This window comes from Scophthalmus maximus, chromosome 5 (genome assembly GCF_022379125.1).
Source record: "Scophthalmus maximus strain ysfricsl-2021 chromosome 5, ASM2237912v1, whole genome shotgun sequence".
In the NCBI taxonomy this organism is placed as follows: Eukaryota; Metazoa; Chordata; class Actinopteri; order Pleuronectiformes; family Scophthalmidae; genus Scophthalmus; species Scophthalmus maximus.
In genome coordinates, this window is record NC_061519.1 from 24,895,001 (window position 1) to 24,917,427 (window position 22,427).

General features: G+C 46.2%; 1 protein-coding gene across 2 annotated transcripts in view; it reads right to left on the bottom strand.

Moving 5' to 3' along the window:
* The window catches only part of LOC118311443 (contactin-associated protein-like 4), a 76,707-nt gene that overhangs the window by 33,390 nt on the left and 20,890 nt on the right, over nucleotides 1–22,427 (bottom strand). For both annotated transcript variants that reach the window (XM_047332231.1, XM_047332230.1), the window contains exons 3-6: nucleotides 11,267–11,460; nucleotides 6,186–6,333; nucleotides 4,037–4,249; nucleotides 1–157 (exon numbers count right to left, since the gene is read on the bottom strand). The exon at nucleotides 1–157 is cut by the window's left edge and continues 19 nt beyond it. In XM_047332231.1, coding sequence (XP_047188187.1) covers nucleotides 1–157; nucleotides 4,037–4,249; nucleotides 6,186–6,333; nucleotides 11,267–11,460 — 712 coding nt within the window. The remainder of the gene's footprint in view (nucleotides 158–4,036; nucleotides 4,250–6,185; nucleotides 6,334–11,266; nucleotides 11,461–22,427) is intronic.

Sequence of the window (22,427 nt, forward strand, 5' to 3'; positions counted from 1 at the left end):
CTGAACTCCGCGGGGACCTGGACCCTCGCCGCGTGTTTGTCCACGGTGAGGTTGAGGTGAGAGCCGCGTCGCTCCAGCGCCACGCGGTGCCAGTGCCGGTCGTCCAACAGGCTGCCGAGGGACGCGAGGCGCCGGCGCTCGGCGGGCGAAGTCCCGCCTGCAACAGAACGGGGGAGAGAGAGAGAGAGAGGGGAGTTGAAAAAAGGGTGCAAAGACCAACGGGCCCAAATAAAAAAGCTCTTCTGCTGTCCTCGTGAATATGCTGATATCTTGTCAACTTCCCACGGAGAGGATCACACCGAGGTCTCGTCTCATTAGAAGAGAACACCGCGTATCTGCGTTCTTGAAATTTGCAAATGAAAGGCTGATATGGAAAAAAAAAAAAAAAAGTGCAGAAAGAAAACGCTGCGAGACGTCATTAAAGATAGATGAGCAGCAGCCGGGTCCGATTTAGTGGATACACTTCGGAATCCTCCAAAGAACTGGGAGAGAAACTTTTTGCCTCCGCTGAGAGAGAGAGAAGGCGCCGAATACAGTCGCTCATTAAAAATGTATAAGACGTCCTTCGGGGAGAGGCGGTCCCAGGCTCGGAGAGACAGACAGTTTGGAAGATGATGGACATGTGTTTGATATTTCGGCTCCTTTTGTGAGATGATGGTGACAACGACGATGTGTAAACAACTTTATCTTGAGAAAGGAAGTTAGGGTTGTGGATCCTCATGATGACGCGGAAGCTTGTTGCCATGGTGACGATTTATTTGATCACAGTGCGGTTGAATGAAAAAGGCTGTAATATCCCTTTATTGGCATTGATCAGTGGACCAATATTACGTTGATGGACGAGGACGAGGGAGGGAGGGAGGGAGGGAGGGAGGGACGGGGCGTTTCATTTGATGGATGACTTGATCTCTTGCGGAGAAGAGAAAGCAGGGATCAATATGAGAGATCACAGGGCAAACAAGTAGAAAATTAAATTATAATAATATAGAGAGTCCTCTCTCTCGCTTTCCTTTTCTTTTCTTCCCGTTTGTCTTAATCTTCCCCCCTGTGGTTTCCCTCCTTTCCGGCAGTCGTTGAGCTCATTCACACAGATTTTCCATCCGACCCGAGACGCGTCGGGCCCATCGCAAACTATTCGTCTAAAAATGAGGGCGGGTTTCTGATGCCACGACTGACAAGGGCAGCGCCGCCGAAGCGCTCTGCCTGTTTCGCGGAGAGGTTCTGTTGAATGGTGACGGTAATAGAAAAGAAGAAGGAGAACAAGTAACCGCCCGTTTGTGGACCTCAGTCGTCTTCTTCTTTGCTACGTCCCACGTTGTGCTGCTCCGATCGGCTGTAGGTCCATCCAACCGTGTCCAGGGGGCAAAGAAGCCGCTGGAACTCCGAAAGACAAACGAAGACTTTCTGATGTCAGGCCAAGATATTTTAGTTTTCCAAAACAAAAGGGAAGAAGTGCGGCGCTTTGGTGGTTTTAGCGTCGCGGAATACAGAGCAGCGACAATGTCCCCTGGTGCTAAACACTCACACAGTCCTTGAGCAAGACTGCACTGTGAATTGAAATGGGGAAGGGGACGGGGGGGGGGGTCATCGGGAAATCCATAGGTCACTTCCTGATGGGAGCGTGCATGTGCGCGGAAAATATTAACAAGCAAACGGGGGTCAGCAGATATGACAAATGTAACGATCGCTGTGATATTGGTGCGGAAGAAAGGTCACGGGGGGGGGGGGGTCTCGCAAATCAAGCATGAGGTGCACGGCAGAATTTCCATGCGGCTTGTTTTCTCCTCGCTGGATGAATTACGTGGAGCTCAGCGGAAGCTCAGTAATCCCGACCGAGGTGGTGAATCAGGATGTGTCAAGACCACGCGAGGAAATCTGCTGATGGGCGACAAACGAGCCAACCGGCACAAACTGTGGATGAGTAACGAATGAAGAAACCCCCCCCCCCAAGTAACACTGTATCATATCTGCTGTCTGCAACTTCATCACAGCCGCTGACTGAATCTGATTACACAGAGAGAAAAGACACAGTGACGGCCTTTAGTGGGAGTTTGGAGAAGCAAATATTTCGGCACACACACACACACACACACACACACACACACACTACTGAGTCTGATTTAGTCTGTCTTGGGTTAGAATCCCGTGTTGCCAGGTGTTGGGTCACCAGTTGGGTTTGTGAGCTGCCATTTCGGAAATCCCAGAGTTCAGCATTTTTGACCAGCGGCATTTTGTTTTTTTGGAAGCAGACGTAGGATTGGGGGAGTGGGTCGGACGGACAGCTCGTCCACTGCACGTCCACAACCGTGCACACCGATTGGACGGACCAGCTGTCAATCACACTGTATCCACGCTACGCTACTTGACTCTAAATGGGACCATGATTTACGAAATGTGCGTGTGGGGGCTGCACGGTGGCGTAGTGGTCGGCACTTTCGCCCCACAGCAAGAAGGTTCTGGGTTCGAATCCCAACTCCCGGTTGAAACAACCAGGGCCTGGAGTTTGCATGTTTCTCCCCGTGTATGCGTGGGTTCTCCCAGGTTCTCCGGCTTCCTCCCATAGTCCAGAGACATGCAGAATGGGGTCAGGTTCATTGGAGACTCTGAATTGACCGTAGGAGTGAATGTGAGAGTGAATGGTCGTCCGTCTCTGTATGTGGCCCTGTGATAGGCTGGCGACCTGTCCAGGGTGAACCCCGCCTCTCGCCCAATGTCAGCCGGGATTGGCTCCAGCCCCCCGCGACCTTAATGGATAAAGGATGAGCATCACGCTGTATCGAACAAGACCTGAAACTATACGAGAGAGTCATAGAGTCATTTTTTCCGCACGATGAGACAAATCTGAAGTGAACCGTCCGTCCGGACCTGGATGTGTTTTCATGTGTGTCTGAGCGGGAGCAGAGCGGGCGATGCAGGAGCTCAGGGTCAACGCACACGGCGGATTCAGACTTAATTACACAATCTGTAACCTGAAAAGCCAATGAAGAGGGGGAAAAACAGAGAGGGGGGGGGGCGAGAAGAAATAATGAGAGAGAGAGGCAGATAAAAGGAATCTGAGCGTGAAAAAATAAGAAAAACACACAATTCATTGACAAATGAGCGGGACACAAACAGTATAAGTGTAATCTAAATGAACGGCTTTAATTGCCTCTCTTCCGGGCGCCACTTGCCTCGACGCAGTTTTTTTTAAAGATGGAGCTGTTGCACCGCACAACACCACAGAGACTTTCTTCGTGGTACGGCGGCGACATCCGGCCTCGTTAACGCAGACACGGGCGCCCTTTGTGAAGGAGAAGGCGTTCCCGAGGGTTTCGGGTTCGGCTCGTTTCCCACGCGGGAGTTGGTTCTCCCAATGCAGCAGCAATGTCCGCTTTTTTGAAGGACGGTGGACGAAAACGGAGGAGGGCGAGGAAGGAGTCTTTTGGGAGATGTAGGAATGGAAAAAAAAAAAGCGAGAGTAAGGGGCAGAGAGAAAATGAAAAGGATGGATCAAGTAATTCAGCAGCCATATAGGATTCCCTATGAGAGGTGAGCCATCTGGCCATGTGGTGATGATTCAGCATGGCAGCCTGACAAACTCAGTTGTTTTACTCTGTTCACACACACACACACACACACACACACTCTGTGCGCCATGCATCTAGTCCTGCAGAGTCCGGCCCCCGAACACATGCCACGGCGAACAGGAACCATCCATCACCGCTGTAACTAGATCGAGATGCGGCGGCGGCGGCAGCCGAGCGCGAGCCAAGATTTAGGCCAATCGCGTGGCAGCGTGCGCCTCGGCCGTCTCCCCCCGCCAACACCAATCTAACGTTATTTCAGAGGGTTTTTTTTTTATTATTTTGGTCCTCGAGCTGATACAGATGTCTTGGTACCAATATGACCACGGAGCGGTCGCGCGCCGTGACTCCTTTATTATTTCTCTTCATCCAGACTCGTCTCGGTGAGCACGACGCGAGAACCTCGCCTTGGCTATGTGCGCCTTCCGTTGCGCGGCTATATCTGAAACTTCTACCTCTCCGCCAAGTCGCACCGTGTCTGAGCAGCAGCAGCTGAAGCTTCCCTCGCTCCAGCTCCAGGCCGAGGCCGAGGCCGTGCGGCCCCTCCGCACGGAGCAGCGTCCCGGCGTTCCTCAGGGTTTTGAACTTCAGGGAGACGACGTCCCTGGACGTCCTGGTCGGGCCGGGGCCGGGGGCGAGCCTGTACACCAGACCGCCGCCGCCGTTGAAGCTCACCACGTCAGAGGCTGGAAGGAAAACAAAAAACAGGAAGACACGGATCAGGACTTTGTGATTATGAATCATAGGTTGTAGTATAGGTCATGAACCCCGCCTCTTCCATGCTATCAGATGGAACAAATTAGAAAATAAAACTACTGTGTTAAACACACTTATTCCATGTGTTCTGTTATGTTAGCTGGTTCTCGTCACATGGAGGGATGTTGGTTATTCGATGCTGTAAAACATGGGGTGAAAACATCACGATTGGCAGCTGAGGCCGACTCGCGATTGGTCGAGAGGTCGCCTGCATCTGCGGGGCCGCGATCGACCATCGCTCCTGCAAAGACTCTGAATGACATCACCAGAGCAAGAGGCCAGCGACCTTATCCGAGGAATAATGGTGTTGTTTCATGCACAGCGGGAGGAAGTGGAGACGCGTCATCCATCTTTATTCTCAGTCCACGTTATGTATCTGCACGTTACATTTCGCCTTGGACCGTCGGCGAATTCAGTGTTCAGATGACAAAACAGACGATCTGCGAGCTGTTGTTTTTCTTTAATTTTTCCGTGTCACACACCCCGTTGTGCACACCCCCACACACACACACACACACTTGTAAAGTTGAGCTCGTTGGTGTTTTGGCAGAGTGTGAGAGGAAACCTCTGCGGGAGGAGTGGATCTGTATTCCGTTTAGCACACGCAATAAAAATGTAGCGTCCTCACACAAGCTGGGGATTTGTGTGCTGAGGTGAATTGAGATGAGATGAGGGGAGCAGTGTGTGTGTGTGTGTGTGCGTGCGTGCGTTTGTTTGTCGGAGAGATTAAGTGAAAAGAACATCTGAACTTCCCGACTGTGAACCTTTTGAATGCACAAAAACAGCGGCAACTGAATTAAAACATCTATTTAATTTCCAAATCAGCATAGAGGCTCAAACACAAGCACACACAAGCGCGCGCGCACACACACACACACACACACACACACACACACACACACACACACACACACACACACACATGCGCGTTCTCCAACAAGTTATTAACACATACGTAAATATAAAGTATGTTTTAATGATTTATCACAGAAAGTGTGATGTGTGTGTGTGTTAATTGGACAGAGTGAAAATGTCACGATTAACTCACTGTGTTTCTTTCTAGTGGAAGTAGCGGCGATATTCAACATATTTTGTCAAACTCGAAAACGATGTGAATGAGTTAAACACATGTCGCATCACGCACAGTGACGCGGGATCACTGTCATCCGGCTGAAGATATGTGTGAACGCGCAAAAATAGAAACGGAACCAATTAAACCGTCGGCACGTGTTCCTGTCTCAGCAGGGAAGCTGTAGGTGTGACACCCGGGGGGACAACCGACGGAACGAATTCTTTTTTTTATTTTTGTGTCCGTATGATAAATGAAATGCACACAATGAACGGACCACGGAGAAAGAATTGTGATGGATGACGTGTTTTAGTGGAAGTAGCGTGAGTCTGAGGCGCACCGTTCCAGAGGGGACCACCGAAAAACATCTTTTCCGCTTTAATTTTTAAATGCTTACCGTAAAAAAAAGAAATCTGTTCAATTATTAACTCTTAATTCCATTTCCCCTCCAAACTCCGTTAAATGACATCGCTGATCACCATGTCCATTAGGTGACATATTAACTATGCATGAGTAACTCATACAACCCCACTTCAAAATCACTGAACTATCCCTTTAATCCAGCAGGCTCCCTCGTTACAAATAAAATATTTCTGATATTTTCTCAGATTTTGTCAATTTCGTTCTCACTGTAAATTTGAATAGGAAATGTTTAAAACCATCTCCCTACACTGAGTTCACAGTGAAAATCGATCTGATCCAGTCGCCTGAACGCTAAGAGCGGGGTTGGATGCGTTGCCATGGTGATGCAGACTGCCCTTCAAGTGAGCCGGTCCAATAGGGAAGACGAGACTCACTGTAAGGACACCCGTACGTCTCCAGCCGGAGTCCGATCCGCCCGCTGAGGTTCCAGTCGAGCGGGATGAGGCGCAGGAAGCGGGCGACCGCCGGCTGCTGCAGCTTGTACTGAACCACGCTGTCTGCGTTGCTGTTGCCCGGAAAAGACTGAAAGAAGCACACAAGCGAGGGAGAGTACCTTTAGAATGAGAATGAGAATCAGAATCATTTCAATTGCCAGGCAGGTAACAGGTTACATACGAGGAATCTTTTGGGCTGTTACTATGGCGCATGTAGCAGTCAACATACGTGAATACACAGAATTAGAAAAAGAACACAGAATCAAATCAAATCAAATCAAATCAAATTTACACTATTTACAGTAAATTTACAATAAATATCCAACACAACATATTGTGTGTTGAGAAAATGCTTTGTGCAAAGAATGCAGGATGATTTCAAAGATTAATTACCGTAGAGAGACCGTATTTGTTCGGACGGCTAAACTGGCCCACAAACACGACTAAAAATTATAGTTTTTTAACATGTCGATGGTGATAGTGACTGAAATGATATGCTAAAAAAAAAGATCCAGTCACTCGTGATGTTCTCTCGCACGACGCTAGGTAAATCTAGCTAGCTAGAAATGAAAAAAACAACGGTGCTCACATCACAATGCTAACATTCTCACAGTGACAATGCTAACATGCTAATGTTTAACGCAAGTGCGTTTACCAAGCAAACCATTTTAGATTAGCTGCTTACAATGCTAACATTTGCTAAATAGCACTTGACCTAATGTATTAGACAATTTATTTCTTTATAGATATGTTTTGGGAATTTTTAATTTTGAATAGACACAGATGTATCCTTTTGGTGATTCAAGTGTAGATGGAAAGAGAAGAGAGAGCAGACTTCACAAATATAACCAGGCATGTGGTCGTTGCTGACAACTGTGTTAGATGATAAGTCAGAAATAATGATAATCCTGAAATTTTTTTCTAAATCAAATTTGGATTCCATCCATCATCTACCACTTCATTCATTTAAGGTTCGCTGGAGCCAATCCCAGGTAACATCAGGCGAGAGGCGGGGTTCACCCTGGACAGGTCCCCAGCCTATCACAGGGCCACATACAGAGACGAACAACCATTCACTCTCACATTCACTCCTACGGTCAATTCAGAGTCTCCAATGAACCTGACCCCATTCTGCATGTCTCTGGACTGTGGGAGGAAGCCGGAGAACCAGGAGAGAACCCACGCACACACGGGGAGAACATGCAAACTCCACACAGAAAGGCCCTGGTTGGTTTGAACCGGGACTCGAACCCAGAACCTTCTTGCTGTGAGGGGAAAGTGCCAACCACTACGCCACCGTGCAGCCCCAAATTTGGAGCCAATCCATCAAATTGTGTCATTTGAGACATTTCAACTACAAACGTCGACCTCATGGTGATGCTGGAGGAAAAGTCAGGCGACCACCATTATCCTCTGGAGACTATAAGCCTGGGACCCAGATGGATTCTGGGAGCTCATTTCATTTGCTCTGCCAGACTACGGTCTGGGTCCCCTCCATTCACAACAGACTAGCCGATAATGGGCGGGGCTTATACCGTGACGCGTCGCTCAACAGACGTCACGTGATTCGTTGCGCTCACTGGTTGTTGGTCTATCCAACTGCGTCCAGAGGCAGTTTGGTCTGCGTTCATTTGGAAACCGGGGGTCCCAGACTAAAAACGCATTCGAGTGTTAGTCTTGCTACGACAGGCTGGGGGACTACAACATTTCCTGGCAACCCATCCAAGGCTCAATGTGCGCACCCGGCAGCTGACAGACTGACATTGCCATCTATAGGCTAGTCACGTCACACAGTGTGGCTGTAAATGCCCTTTCATTTTTTTAATGTGATATTGCATTAGATGAGCAATAAACAGTCTGTTTACAAGATCTGGAGGATGAACGTGAAAGCTGATGGGTCTGTCCACTTCTGATTGCCTGATGGATCGTTTGTCTTTCCATCTGTCCCATCTGGCTATCTATCCTCATTATATCCCTCCCTTCAAGTTGACACGCGGGTTAACTGGCTCTCCCACTGCCGAATGAAAGCTCAGACACATAATTAACTTTGTTAATTCCTCCGGAATCGTGAGGCGAGTGGCGCTGGAGAGAGACGCTGTGTTGTGCAACTTATAATACATGTGTATTCCGTGCGTTGTTTATTTGTGTCTGCCTCATTATGTCTTTAAACGCGAAGCAGCGATAAGGGTCCAATCAAATTTACTGCTGGATGCAAAAGTAGCAGCAGACCCAATCCTAAAACCAGCAAATACTTGTTACGACTGTGTGATGTTATATGAGATAAGATATGAAATATGAAATAAATATAAATATTGCACAGTTGGTTATTGCACTTTTGTACCAGTGAATCTTTTTTGTTTGTTTACAGTGGTTGAGTGCTGTGTGTGTGTGTGTGTGTGTGTGTGTGTGTGTGTGTGTCACCTGTTATTCTGCAAACACGATTCATAGGTCACGCGCCGTCTTTTAATTTTTTTAAAGACTGAATAACTGAAAAGGTATTTTCAGAGCGACATCTGACTTACTTTTAGAAACATGGCCTGACTTTCTCGAACAGTTAGAATGACAGAGGTGGAGGAGGAGGAGGAACAGTTAAATCTTTTCACACAGATGCGGCTTAAAACTCCCCGTCAGCGCTCAGTTCACTGTGTTCACACTGTTAATTGCTATCCATGGTGTCGTATCCATGGTGCCGCCGCCGTGTAACAAGAACATGTGATAAATGCCTCCTGATCATATCCATGTGCATCTCGTCCTGCACTGATTCTCTGAAGAATCCGGAACCATTTCCGATGATGTTCGGATAAGAAAGAACCCCAGTGTTAGGGCCAGGCATTAATGAGGTGGGGGGATTTATTTATTTATTTAACATTTAGACAATAAAGTCGAACTGTCGAGATTAAAGTTGAAATGTCCCTTAACGTCCGTGTTGTGGCTCCAGTTCAGCTGTCACACGTCCACGTTAACTGACGTTAGCAAAGCTACGCTAGCCTCGCTAACTGCGCGCCTCTCAAAATTTATTAACGGTCGTTTGCGGTTGAACGTCATCGCGTCGGGACACACGTCGACGTTCATGTTGCAAACACCCGTTGTCGCCGCGTCGTCTCCTCCAGATTCAGCCTGTCAATGATAAAATCGCAACTTCACAACTTGGTTAGCGGCTAGCGTTAGCTTAGCAAACTGGCCAACAGAACATCAACATCCGGTTGTTTGGTGCTGCGGAGAAGTGCTTCCGGGTCACAATGTTCCACTTTATTCTCAACATTCTGACTTACTTCTCGAAAATGTTAAACGAATGAAAAATTCTTCCGCCTCATTTGTTCTCTTCTTACGACTGGCCCTAATACTCTTCCGTAGGACATTTGTTCACAGCTAGGCGTCTAATCAAACAGCTCCACTCTGAACTCATGTTACAAATGATGAGGGCGTGGTCACGGTACAGGTTGATAAGACAAGTCTTTGCGTGTTCATTCCAAGACCTGATCGGATGCTGGACTTGCAGGGGAGCCATAAGAAACCTGACTATTAAATGATGGCAGAATGAAATAAACAAAAAAACCACACAGACACATATTGGATGTTTTTCCTCATTGATTTCGGCATCCGAAGGCTGTGTCCAGACTGCACCGCGAGCATTGTCTGGGCCAGAAAGGAAAAAGCGCCGCTCGGCTGCATCTCCTTTGCCGCTTCAGTGTCCATCAACAGCAGCTTAAGTGTTTTGGCAACAGGTCGGCACGCGGTCAGCAGAGCTCTTTCATCGGCTCATCCATTATTAACGAGGTGTCAAAGGCTCCTTATGACTGTGATTATCTCCGCAGGACAGACTGATCCCTGCAGGCCGCCAACCACCAAACACCATGTCCACTGTACATGTGACTGTAATAGACCAGCAAGATGAGCTGTGAGGAACCGGAGCACCGTTCTTTTTCCTTGTAATTATTTGTAAAAAAAAAATCACTAATAATTGTTTTATTACACTTACACTGTGAAAAAAGCAACACACTGAGAGAAACATTAATATTGTAGTTTAAAAAGGAAAAATTTGGAAAAGTGCCAAAAGTCCCAAACATAACAAAACTTCAAAATGATTTACAGATATGGAAAAAAAAGTCAAAATATCACAAGAATTAAGTCATGACTTTAGGACGAAAAAGTCATAATATTACAAGAATTAAGTTGTAATTTAATTATTATTCTCGAAAATATTACGACTTTATTCTTTTTTAGAGCTAATTGTAATTTTAATCAATATTAATGACCACTGTAATGTTAAAAATAATAATAATCCTAATAATAATAATAGTGCTAAAAATAAATAAAAAAATGTATTGTCTATTTGTCCTTTTAATTATTTGTTATGTCCTGTTCAAATATATTGTTATTTAAAGAAATGTTTATTACAGACAGGTCATAGCTTTTAATGTTTTCATTCACAATTCTCATATGTATTTCTACAGTTGTTTGTGTATTCTGTAGTTTTACTAAGGTAAACGCTGTCTGCCAGAAAACAGTTGAGAAATATTTAACTGTCACTTAAACAGGATTTATATTTCCCAGAGAAAAGTCTAGTTTCCTGCTAACGTATTCATTTGAAATTGTTCATGTGCTTTTTGAATATATTTGAGATAAACGTCAGTGAGGAAACGCCAACCCGTCGCTCCTGTGATCATCTGTCACCATTCTTTTTTCTTTCTTGAATTGATGTACTTTGACACTTGTCTGGGACGAATGTGTGATTTACTGCTTCATAGTCGGAATTCAATTCAATCTGACAACACTGTACTGTTTTGTCACTGTCACTTGTTGTTTAACAAACCCCTATATTATATTATACCCATCGTGATGAGACAGTCGACAGCACCGAGGGAAATAAAATGATTTATTGTTTTTTAAAAGGCAGCTTATCATCACATTCGGGCACATCGAGCAGAAGCGAAAAACCACAGTCGGCTCGCGAGGCAAAGAGTTGAGCTTTTTTATTAATTTCTTTACGGAATAATCTGATTTCCAAACTATGAACTCACCCCGACGCTGTCCTCCTGTCTGTGCTGCTTCCAGTTGTGTCCCGTGTCGCTGAACATCAGCAGGTACGACGTCAGCCAATCGGAGCTGCCGTAGCGGCCCTGGGTGGCGACCGCCGTGACCTCGGTCCGCTCGCCCAGGTCGACCTCCAGCCACTGGTACCCGTCGGAGCTGAGCGGGGACCAACCTCCAGCTCCTGCAGGCAGAGAGAGGAGAAGGAGAAAAGGAAAACTCATCACATTTCAGTCAATAGTAAAAAGATGCAATATGTGTGAGGAATAAATAGCTTGACCTTTAAACGTCTACCGACATCACATTTCTGTTCTAACAGAGGCGGAACGAAGCACATTCTCTGAATCGCACGCAACAGTTTAAAACCCATTTCAGTGCAACACCCGGGTGCAGTATTATTCCCTTGTGCCGAATCAGCGGATCGGCCTCATTCCACGACACCGCGGGACTGTTTTAATGTAGAAATAATTGAATTCAAAAGAATCCGAGTCAGTCAGTGTGCTGCTGCGCGTTACGGGGAACGTTTCCTTAATGCCAATTTCTGGACACAGTAGCTCACACGTTGGCACCGGTCCATCAGTGTCTTTGTCTCCATAAACGGGGGGGGAGACATTCAAACGAATGCAAACCTCTGCCAAGTCCCGACAATTTCCCGATTTACAAAACCTGCAGCCTCCCACAGCTTGTCACGCCTGTTGAGTCATTTTGTCTCTTTAGAGTTGGCTTTTTTTTTCTTTCTTTCTCTTTGAGAAAATGCGATGTTGTGTAGTATTAGACAATGTGCAACTTCTCATCTGTGATTTTGACCCGTCACGATACAGTTATGGATTGCACAGTGGAATGCAGCGCACCTCTCTCCTTATAGCACACAAAGTTATACGAACAGGACAAAGACGTTAAATTAAGGCTATACAAAAAATTGCAATTACGACATTTACTTTGTGTTTAATGAAGCTGCATTTATTAAATAAAGCAAACAAATGGCTTGAATTGTTTGCTAATCATTGTGTCATTGGATCGCAGATATTTATCATATATTTATATGATAGGATATGATATGATATGATATGAGCGGGAATATTCGTGTTGGAAAAACTTTTCGTCAAAATCCATCCAATACTTTTACATTTGTGTCAGCGTCAGTACATCTATTTAGAAATGAAAACAAAAATATGTCTGATTCCTCCTCTGGTGACCAAAGATTCTTTGGCATTCCATCAAATATTTGGGGTTGAAAATAAAAAAGGTAAAAACAATTATTTTTTTCGGGAGACTGATCTTGCCAACTGTTTAAATGTTTAAAATGCCAAAATATTATTTTGTAATTAAAAAAATGCATTTATATGATTTGGCACAACATTATTGCTCATGCTTTGTTTTCTACTTCAACACCATTATTTACATTTTTCCTACATTTTGCCATTAATATTTATGTACCTTTTTATAAATGGGATTTTTTGCGTATTTCTACATTGATTTATTGGTACTTTTACTTTCATGAAGAGTCTGAATAATTCTTACACCAATGTTAACGGCCACAGGTAACTCCATTTGTTTCCTTTTAAATTTTTTTTTAGATAAAAAAAAATTTTTTTTCGGGCTGTGGCCTGATCTATTGATCGGTTTTACAATTTGCTTGCAACTCTGAGCCCTTTGCTGTATAAAATATCATCAATAAGGGATCGTGGCGCCACACATCGATTTGTTTTACAGCACCGCCGTGGGTTTTCTTTCCCCCGTGCTACATATCAGCATTAAAGAGCAGCGTCGTAACGTGTCGATCGGCGTTGTCGAGTCAGTAGGTCGAGAAAATAAAAAAGAGGGGATTTGCCAAAAATGTAATTTCAATAAAAGTGCGGTTTGTCAATAGATGGCAGCATTTCCTGTGGATAATATTATATAGTACAGTGTTGCCTAATTGCACCATGTGCTAGAACGAATGTGTCTCATCCCCAAAATAATAATAATTTGTGTGTGGTGAGTTATTGATTAGTCACAAGCTATTTGTCAGAATATGTGTGTGTATGTGTGTGTGTAGCAGAAAAAAAAGAGAGGAGGAATACAAACATTGGAAGTCGATAACCTCCCGGGAGGCTTTAAAAAACAAAAAGAAACACAAACAGTGTAAATACTTATCCACATGTTTTTCTGAGTCTTAAGAGCGTAAAACTACATTTTTAGACAAAACAACAAACAGAATTTGTCCTGAGCTTCCGGGGGGACCGTGCAGTGCCCGGGGTTGTTTGCTTTTTGCTGTAGAAGCTGAAGTCACAACAGTAAGTCTGTCAGGGAACCCTGGGCACAGAAATCCCTTTTTCTTTCGGCTGCCAGATGCTGACCAGCGGTCGACCGAACAGCGCACACATTATGCAAAGCAACAAAGCGGCGATCCCTAAGCTCGGTTTGATAGATAGTAGATGGTAAAGAATGAAAGTCTCGCCTTCAAGCTCGGCTTTGAAATGGAACAATCGATGGCGTGGATGCTGATTCAGGAAGACGGAAACCGTGGACGTCTTAAGCAGAAGTATTTATTATAAGAGCTCAATATTGAGGAGACTTCGGTTCGCCACACAGATCAACAGGTTCACAGTGTTCGGCGTCCCAAGACAGTCTGTCCATCCCCGGTCTCTGTAGTGGATTTAGCTTTGGGTAATGTCGTCATCTCCCCGCGACTATGACATCTCGAGAGAGAGACTTCAGCTGCTCAATCATTGTTTCGTCTTGCCTCAGATGAGATGACCTCGCTTGGTGCCTGAGAAGACTCGTCTCAAGAGTTTCTGGTCTGATGAAAGCAAACAGAAGTACATCATCGGCGTATAGAAGTGATGCGGTCCAGTCCGGAAGGTCAGCAAACTCCACTTCTCCACTTTTTTTTGTCCATGAAAATTAAAAAACAAGACTTATCCCTGATAATTCTCGTCCTCAGGTAAAAGCCCAGACAACTTCCAGGAACGTGCTCAACTTGAGGTCCAGAATACATCGAAACACAGATCTGAAGCACAAGATATCTCTTTCGTGTTGAGCCCAGCAGCAGCCCTGTGTTCCTGCAGGAACAGCCTCAAGTTCCTCCGAGCGACGCGGTCACGCGACTTCTCCAAGTCTTGCGAGGCGCAAACTTTCACGACACCTCCCACCCAGTGTTCTTGCAAGAGTCAGCAGTTGGTCACAAATTGCCTCACAACAAACAGGAATGAATCCGCCTTCATCTCTTATGATTTTATAACAATATATTGCCACAAAGGCTTTCTGAACTGATGAAAGCAAAACGCAACAAAGTGCAATGGAAACGGACTGGGTGAATAAATCATGACGCACGTGGAGCGTGGGACTTGAGATGAAAAGCAGCGGCAGATAAAGAAAAAAGATCAGATCAAGTGTGGAGCGCTAAGGAGACGGCAACGTTCCTCATATCGAACACGGGGCGGAAAAGCAACATTTCCAACAATCTTCTCTTATAAGCCTTTACTGGCACCCAACATGGAGAATCATCACCGCCAACTGCTTATCGACATGACAGCACTGGATGTAGACACATAAATGAAAACTTTCGGGGAATACAGATGTAATTTGTCTCACGTTTAGATGGAGACTAATGTCAATGGACTGAAACCTCCTCTCCAGCACCCTGACATTACGCAGCTTTCCCCAGCGCGTTGAGTTGTGCCTCGTCGAAGTAATAGTTTTGTCGAGAACGCAAATGACCACCAATTTAGCTCCCGGAACCTTTTTCTGGGAGATTCCCAGCGAGTGAGTGGGGCGCTCGACTCCGACGCACGTTCCGGAAGGTTTCTTGACTCGGACTGTTGAGGAATTTCCGTCTATCTTCCCCTGAGAAACTGTTGAGACGAGCCTTCTTCTAAGGCACCAGGCAAGGCCGTCTCATCCGTGGCGAGCCGAAACAATCATTGAGCAGCTGAAGTCTCACTCGAGGTGTCACTGACGCGGGGAGATGACGACATTACCCAAAGCTATACAACTACAGAGACCGGGGACGGACAGACTGTCTTGGGACGCCGAACGCTGTGAACCTGTTGATCTGTGTGGCGAACTGGAAGCCTCCTCCATATTGAGCTCTTATAATAAATACTTGCTGCTTAAGACGTCCACGGTTTTCCGTCTTCCTGAATCAGCATCCACGCCATCAATTGTTCCATTTCACGGACAATCTCATGATACTTTCTTCATATTTGAAAGGCAAACTCCAGAAAATGCCCAGACTCAATATTTTACGCGCATTTTCCGGATGTTCATGTCCTGAAATCATTTATAGATTCATGCCATTCAATGGCCCACGTCAGTTTCTTCTGTTTCCCCGTGTTTCTTGAGTCTCTCCTTTACGGAAAAGGCTGAACCGCCACAGTGGAACTGAAAACATCTTAGGTGTCTCTCGTCATTACGACACAAAGTTTCACGTTGTATCAAATGATGAAGTGTTTGGCGACACATAATTCCAGCAGATTTTCGACTTCTTGAGAACGTGCACAGTCCCCCACCGCGTGTCTCCCCATCCTCGGCCTCCAATTCTCCCAGATGGGACGTGAACAATGTGTCACAGGTCTCGTTTTAACGACATAATTAACCTTTGAGTGAGACAATTATCACATTTTAACGAGATAATGATCGCGAAGAAAAAACGGCTACGATATTTGAATTCATTCACTTAATTAAATTCAGCGCTTCCGTTCTCCTTGGTAACATGTCAAAGGAAATAAACAAAGAAATTGATTGAAAATCTTTTTTTCTTTTTTGACTACATATTAGGTACCGAAAGCGCCGTCGAAAAAGCGCTGGTAGTAATCATTTACACTGGTTTCACTGGTTTCTCACCGGAGCAACACGTGGCGGCAGGGCAGCGGAGAGACGCTCTGCCGTGGGTCCGGGGGCCGGCGGAGCCCGATCTTTATAAGAGCCAAAGGCCGAAGCTAATAAGCACCTGACTTACAGACGAGTCCAGTGGCAGCCGAGAGGACGGGAGACGACGCGCTGACCTTTTTCGCTCGCGATGAAAAGAGGAAGAGATCAGAGGCAGACGACTCGAGAGGGCCCGAGCGCTGTCACAGACATTTTTTTTCCCCCCCGTGTTGCGTCTAAGTTGAAACGGAGGTGAACCGATTGGCTGACGGTCTAAACGCTTTCTGTCACGGCTGTCACGTAGAATCAAAGAGAGATCTCTCGCTCCCTCCTCCTCCTCCTCCTCCTCCTCCTCCTCCTCCTCCTCCAGCCGCCGACAGAACCAGCTCCCGCCACCTCCCGGACGACGTAATTACAGTTAATGATGGTGTGGAGTGTGACATCACAGCTCTTGACGGACAATTACGAGGCCCGGCGGCGGCGACGTAACAGGTCATTAACCCCCCCCCCCCCCCCCCCCCCCCGTAAAATAAACCAGCGTTTTAATTGCTCTTTCTTCATTCCCGAATTTTTCGACGCGGGCCACGATCCAATTTCTCCCGAGCTGAACTGCACGGCAGCGGAGTAACACGTGGCCGGTAGCCGCTGTGCGATTGAGGCCACGCTGGTTAAGTCGGCTATCACCTCGACTTGCACGTGGAAGATTATAAAGCACCACGAGCCATCTCTTTTTCCTTACATTCCCGCCTCCCATTATAATATATAATATAATATTCACTTTATTTATATATCACTTCTCAAGCGTCGGCACAAAGTGCTCTCCAAGTGGAGAGTTATGGTTTGTATTTTTCACCTCAGGTCAATTATAGTGCAGCTAATGCTCCAGTCCCCTGAATGTGTCTCAGAGGAGGAGCGAGCGAGGTGCACTCCACGTGAAAGCTTTCTCTTGAACCAAGCGGCGGCACACCTCCGTTTGGAATCTGATTAGCGAGCGGTCAGTTGAAAGGCCAGTGGAGCTGTCGTAGAAACAGCATTGACCGTAATTATGACATTTCATGATTTATAGGCGCAGCGCCTCGCAGGAGGCCGGGGCGCGGTGGTGATCACGCTGAGGACAGGAGTGTTGTTGTTGTTGTTGTTGTTGTTGTTGATGTGATTTTTTTAAAGTCATCAACACGCCCACTGACTCGAGGAAATCCTTGTTGTATTCCCGCATGCTGGCGTAGTGGTCAGCACTTTCGCCTCACAGCAAGAAGGTTCTGGGTTCGAGTCCCGGTTCAAACCGACCAGGGTCTGTGTGGAGTTTGCATGTTCTCCCCGTGTATGCGTGGGTTCTCTCCGGGTTCTCCGGCTTCCTCCCACAGTCCAGAGACATGCAGAATGGGGTCAGGTTCATTGGAGACTCTGAATTGACCGTAGGTGTGAATGTGAGAGTGAATGGTTGTTTGTCTCTGTATGTGGCCCTGTGATAGGCTGGCGACCTGTCCAGGGTGAACCCCGCCTCTCGCCCAATGTCAGCTGGGATTGGCTCCAGCCCCCCGCGACCCTTAAATAGATGAAGTGGTAGACGATGGATTGATAGATTTTCGCGTGGGCTCACTCGGACATTTTCGAGGAGATGTCATCCGGGGGCTGGAAGGAAAAAGTTTGGGAAAATGATCCCGAGCGACGTTTGTGGACGTTTGCGTATTTGTCTGAAAAGCAGCTGAGCGACGGTGCACCGACGAAAACAGGCCTCTGTGTCCTATTGGCAAATCAATTGGAGTTAATTAAATGCAGGTTTCTAATTTGTCTGTCTCTATTTTTTTCTGATAATTTGAATAGCACTTGGGGAAATTTTCCAATAAGTTATAAGGAAAGAAAATTGTGGACAAGCAAAACACAATATTAACAATTGATTTACGATCGTCAAGCAACGTTGATATCGACTAATCTTGCCAGGTGAATTTGCAAATTCTGTTCCACGATGTATGAATAAACTGAAAGCGGGTTTAACCTCTCGCTTCGTCCCTGATTCTCCAGCGATCCACTTCCTCCGCGAGGCCTCCGACACCCGAAACCGACTCAATTTGTCTCGGTCTGGTTATCAGAGCGGCTGCAGGTGTAGTGTGTGTAGCCGGTGAAGAGGACGAGGAGGCCGCGCAGCGCTCCTTCTGCTCTGCCGCTCGAGCCCGGACAGCACGCTTCACTGTAATGAGCAGCTCGGATGGACAAATACAAAGAAAAAGACTTCAGAGTCATTAATAATGCACCGATATTCCACCTGACGAGAGCAGAGCGCAGGACGGGAAACATACAAAGAGAAAGAGAGAGAGAGAGAGAGACATGGGTGAAAAGGAAGAGTCGTGCAGAAAGGAAACGGTGAGGAGGAGGAGGAGGAGGAGGTGAGAGAGACAGGTGGAAAATGAATGGCCATTGTGACAGACAGACAGACAGACAGACAGACAGACAGACAGACAGACAGACGGGTGGCTGAAAGGAGAAGGAGAGAGACGGGGTTACAGGCAGACGTGTTGTACAGCTCCCGGAGTGAGAGCTCTGACATTTGCATGAGAAAAGCAGAACTGGATGGTAATTCCAGCAGCCTGATAACATGTCAGACGGACGGAGAACCTAATGGGCCCCGTGCAGCAGCATCAGCATCAGCATCGGCATCAGCATCAGCAGCATCAGCATCAGCAGCATTAGCAGCATCAGCAGCAGCATCAGCATCAGCATCAGCATGAGTATCAGCAGCATCAGCATCAGCAGCAGCATCAGCAGCAGCATCAGCCGCCTGGTAAACTGTGAATGTCTCCTGCGGGCGGAGGACAACACATTTCCAGTTCCTCTGTTTCCAGAGTAACGTTGGAACTATACGGGGACGCAAACAGCGAACGCGCCGCGAGTAAATCGATACCTGATTAGCATAACCACGTTCCAATTAAAGTTGATTCCTCCCTCAAATCTCATTCATTTATAAAGTGATCACTGAGGCGCGGCAATTTTCGTTTGAAGTCTATTCCAGCGAAAAGCCCTAATTGTAGTGACATGGCCGATGGTTGTCAGTGTTGCCCGAGAGGGGGATTGAAAAAAACAAAACCTTTATTTCAACAAGGGAGACTTTTATTGACACTTGGTAAGAAGACTAAAGCTGACTGAATCCGTTCTTGACTGATGAAAACGTGACTGCGGACTAATGACCATGAGAGAAATAAAAGAAAAAAAGGTGAAAACAAAGAATATATATATATACATATATATATATATATATATATATATATATATATATATATATATATAAAAAGAATATGCAAATATCTCCAAAAAGGCTCCACCCCAAAGGTTCCTGTACTTTTGTAGTAGTACCCCTCCAACAGCAGGGATGTAAAAAGATTTCCCCCCAGGACTCAAAGGGGCAGTAAGCGATTCTGGAGAAAACTTGCTTCTCTCTTTGTTGTTGTTGTTGTTGTGATTTTAGTGCCTCGGGCCGCGGACCGGCGACCTCCGGGATGGGAGACCGACAGGTTGACCACTAGTCGCAAGAGTTAACTGGCGACAGCTAGCGGGACCTTGAGGGAATATTCGCATATTTTTACAAAACGTGTATTAGTTTAAAATCACTTACTGCCCCTTTAATTTCGATCCTGGTCCGCGTATGGTTGAAACACAGCTTTGGATGGATTTGATATATTTCAGTTTTTATATTCATCAAGATCAAAAAGAAGCGTGATATCATCCGCTAAAGTTTTCTTTTCTTTTTTACAGTGTTGTTCATATACATTATGTCAGCAAACTTAAATTCCCCAAGATATTGAAATCCAGATTTTGTTTCCTTACAAAAGTGTTTGATCTTATCGTTTTTTGTTTGTTTTTTTCAAAACACGCAACCAAACCAGGGTTTTGGAAATTTGGATTCATTCCACAAAACAAAAAGGATGAAGAGGAGCAAGAAGAAAAAAGACAAAGATTAATAAATGGTTGGGTTTTGGCTACAAATAAAGCACTGAATGTCAGAACGCAAACCTATTAGCAAATGCAGCGATTCAGTACGTGAAAGAATTTGATATATTACACTCACGAGACACATGTCAAATAATAATAATAATAACATATTTGATTTATAAAGCGCTTTTCATGCACCCAAAGCGCTGGTACAAAAATAAAGAAGTAAAATTAAGTCAAAGTCATGTAACGCTGCTGCAAATGTGATGTGACACCACGGTATCACAGTCAGTACACGAACCTCTGGTGTGAACATTTTGATTTACTGTCTACACTCATCATGTAGGTGGGGACGTCAGGGGGTCCGACGATCAATTCACTTAGCGAGTTTAACGAGGTGAGAGCGAACGCCGCTCCTCAGAGGAAACAACCGGCGGCGGCGGCGGCGGCAGGAGATGGAAATGACACGGAGGTGATTTCTTTATTCATCCATCTCCTCGGCAAACAGCTGGACGAAGAGATGCCACGCAAACAGTGTCTTCGCGTTCCGCCGACGGCCAGAGCTGGATTCCACGAGAAGAAGGAAATAGAAAAAGACGCCCAACCCATGTTGTGATAGTCAGTCGTAAGCCGCCCATTCCCTCACACACTCCCACCTCCTATTACTGCACTTTCTCATCTCCATGTGTTTATTATTATTGGAGGAGGAGGACTGACAGGACTTGGGAAAAGCCGACTCCACTTTCACGGAACTTCGTCATCACGCGACGGAGGATGTTGTTGGTGCGTCTGTCGTGGTGAATCTACAAATTTCCCAACGTGGACTACAAAAGACCTCAGCGGCTCCATCAGCATGTTTCAGTCTTTTTCACCACCGTGTGACATCAGATGTTATGATTCATATGTAACGGTAACTGACACGATGACGTCTCTCCTGCGTCATATTCATACTCTTCTTCTTCTTCTACTTCAGATTGAATCGTTGACGTCCGTTCATGGCGCGTCACGGCGAATGACGCTGCCGCAATGAATTGCGGGGGCGTCTGTGTCTCCTTACTCTCACAGAGGAAGCTCCAGTGTGTCCTACGCTAGAGGAGATAGGGAAGGAACCACTGAAGCTCCTTTCCTGTGCATTTAGAGAATCCGAAACAGCTCTCATCATGGCTGCCGATCAAATGCACGTCGGGATTTAGGAAACTTCCTCAGACAGTTTGACAATTTCGAACCTCAGCCCCCGGCTCAACCTTCCTCCAGTTAAAGGGACAGTAAGCGATTCTAAAGCAATGAAAATCTGCCAATATTTCCTCGAAAACAACCCAGCGGTGCGGACCGCACCACACGAGTGACGAGAGACGGGCTGGCGGTTCTGGCCTCGTGGTTAGCGCTTCCGGACCCCCGTACCCGAGGTCACGGGGTTCGCGGCCCGGCCAGAGTAGTAAATTCACAACAACAGAGAGAGGAAACAAGCTTCCTCCCGAACCGCCGAACTTTTTGTGGGAGCTCTATTAAATACTTTGAAGAATCTACATTCAGTTCATCAACGTCTGTGGGCTTGTGCGACACGCCCCGATGGCTGCGTGCGCTAAAGCTGCGTCACGTTGACATGAACAGATGTGTTTCGTTGCACAGCGAGCAGCGTTAATCTGCGGGTTCAGCTTCCCTTTCAGTTTTTTTCCGCGGGTACCCAACATCCTTCCTGCCTCAGTCGACTCTGAGTTGTTCCGAGCGTGACCTTCGTTTCGTCAAAGCCTCACCTCCAGATCCGGCACAGGATCCCCTACGCTGGTGGAACAAACAAACCCGTCAAAAACAAACAGCAGAAGAAGAAGAAGGGGACAAAGGAACTATTGCCTGTTCTCTCTCTCTCTCTCTCTCTCAGATCGTCTCGTCTCTCCACTTCTCTCAATCATTATGGTTTTTTTGTTTGTTCTGAAGTCTTTTCCTGCACTGAGCTCCACTGCTACTCGGGGAAAAAGGAAAGATTCCTTCACTTCCATAAAAGGCTCCAGGGCTGTTTCGCGTCTCCTCCAATCTCAGTGGATTTGCGGATCTGTCAAAAACAGCAGCAACAACCTGCCAGATCCATGTTTCCGGGGCTAAAAACGCCACGCGCACAAATAGGGGGAACAGAAAAGGAATCTGTCAAATGTGTCGAATGAATAAATTTGAAACAATCTTAAATACAATACAAAGGTTTTATATTGAAAACTGCCAAGTTGCTCGGTGGCTACCACACAACTGCAATGTCGCCAATGCAATTCCTTCCAGATACTTATTTTTCGTCTTAATTCTGTTGCATGTCTCTCTCTCACACACACACACACACACACACACACACACACACACACACACACACACACACACACACACACACAC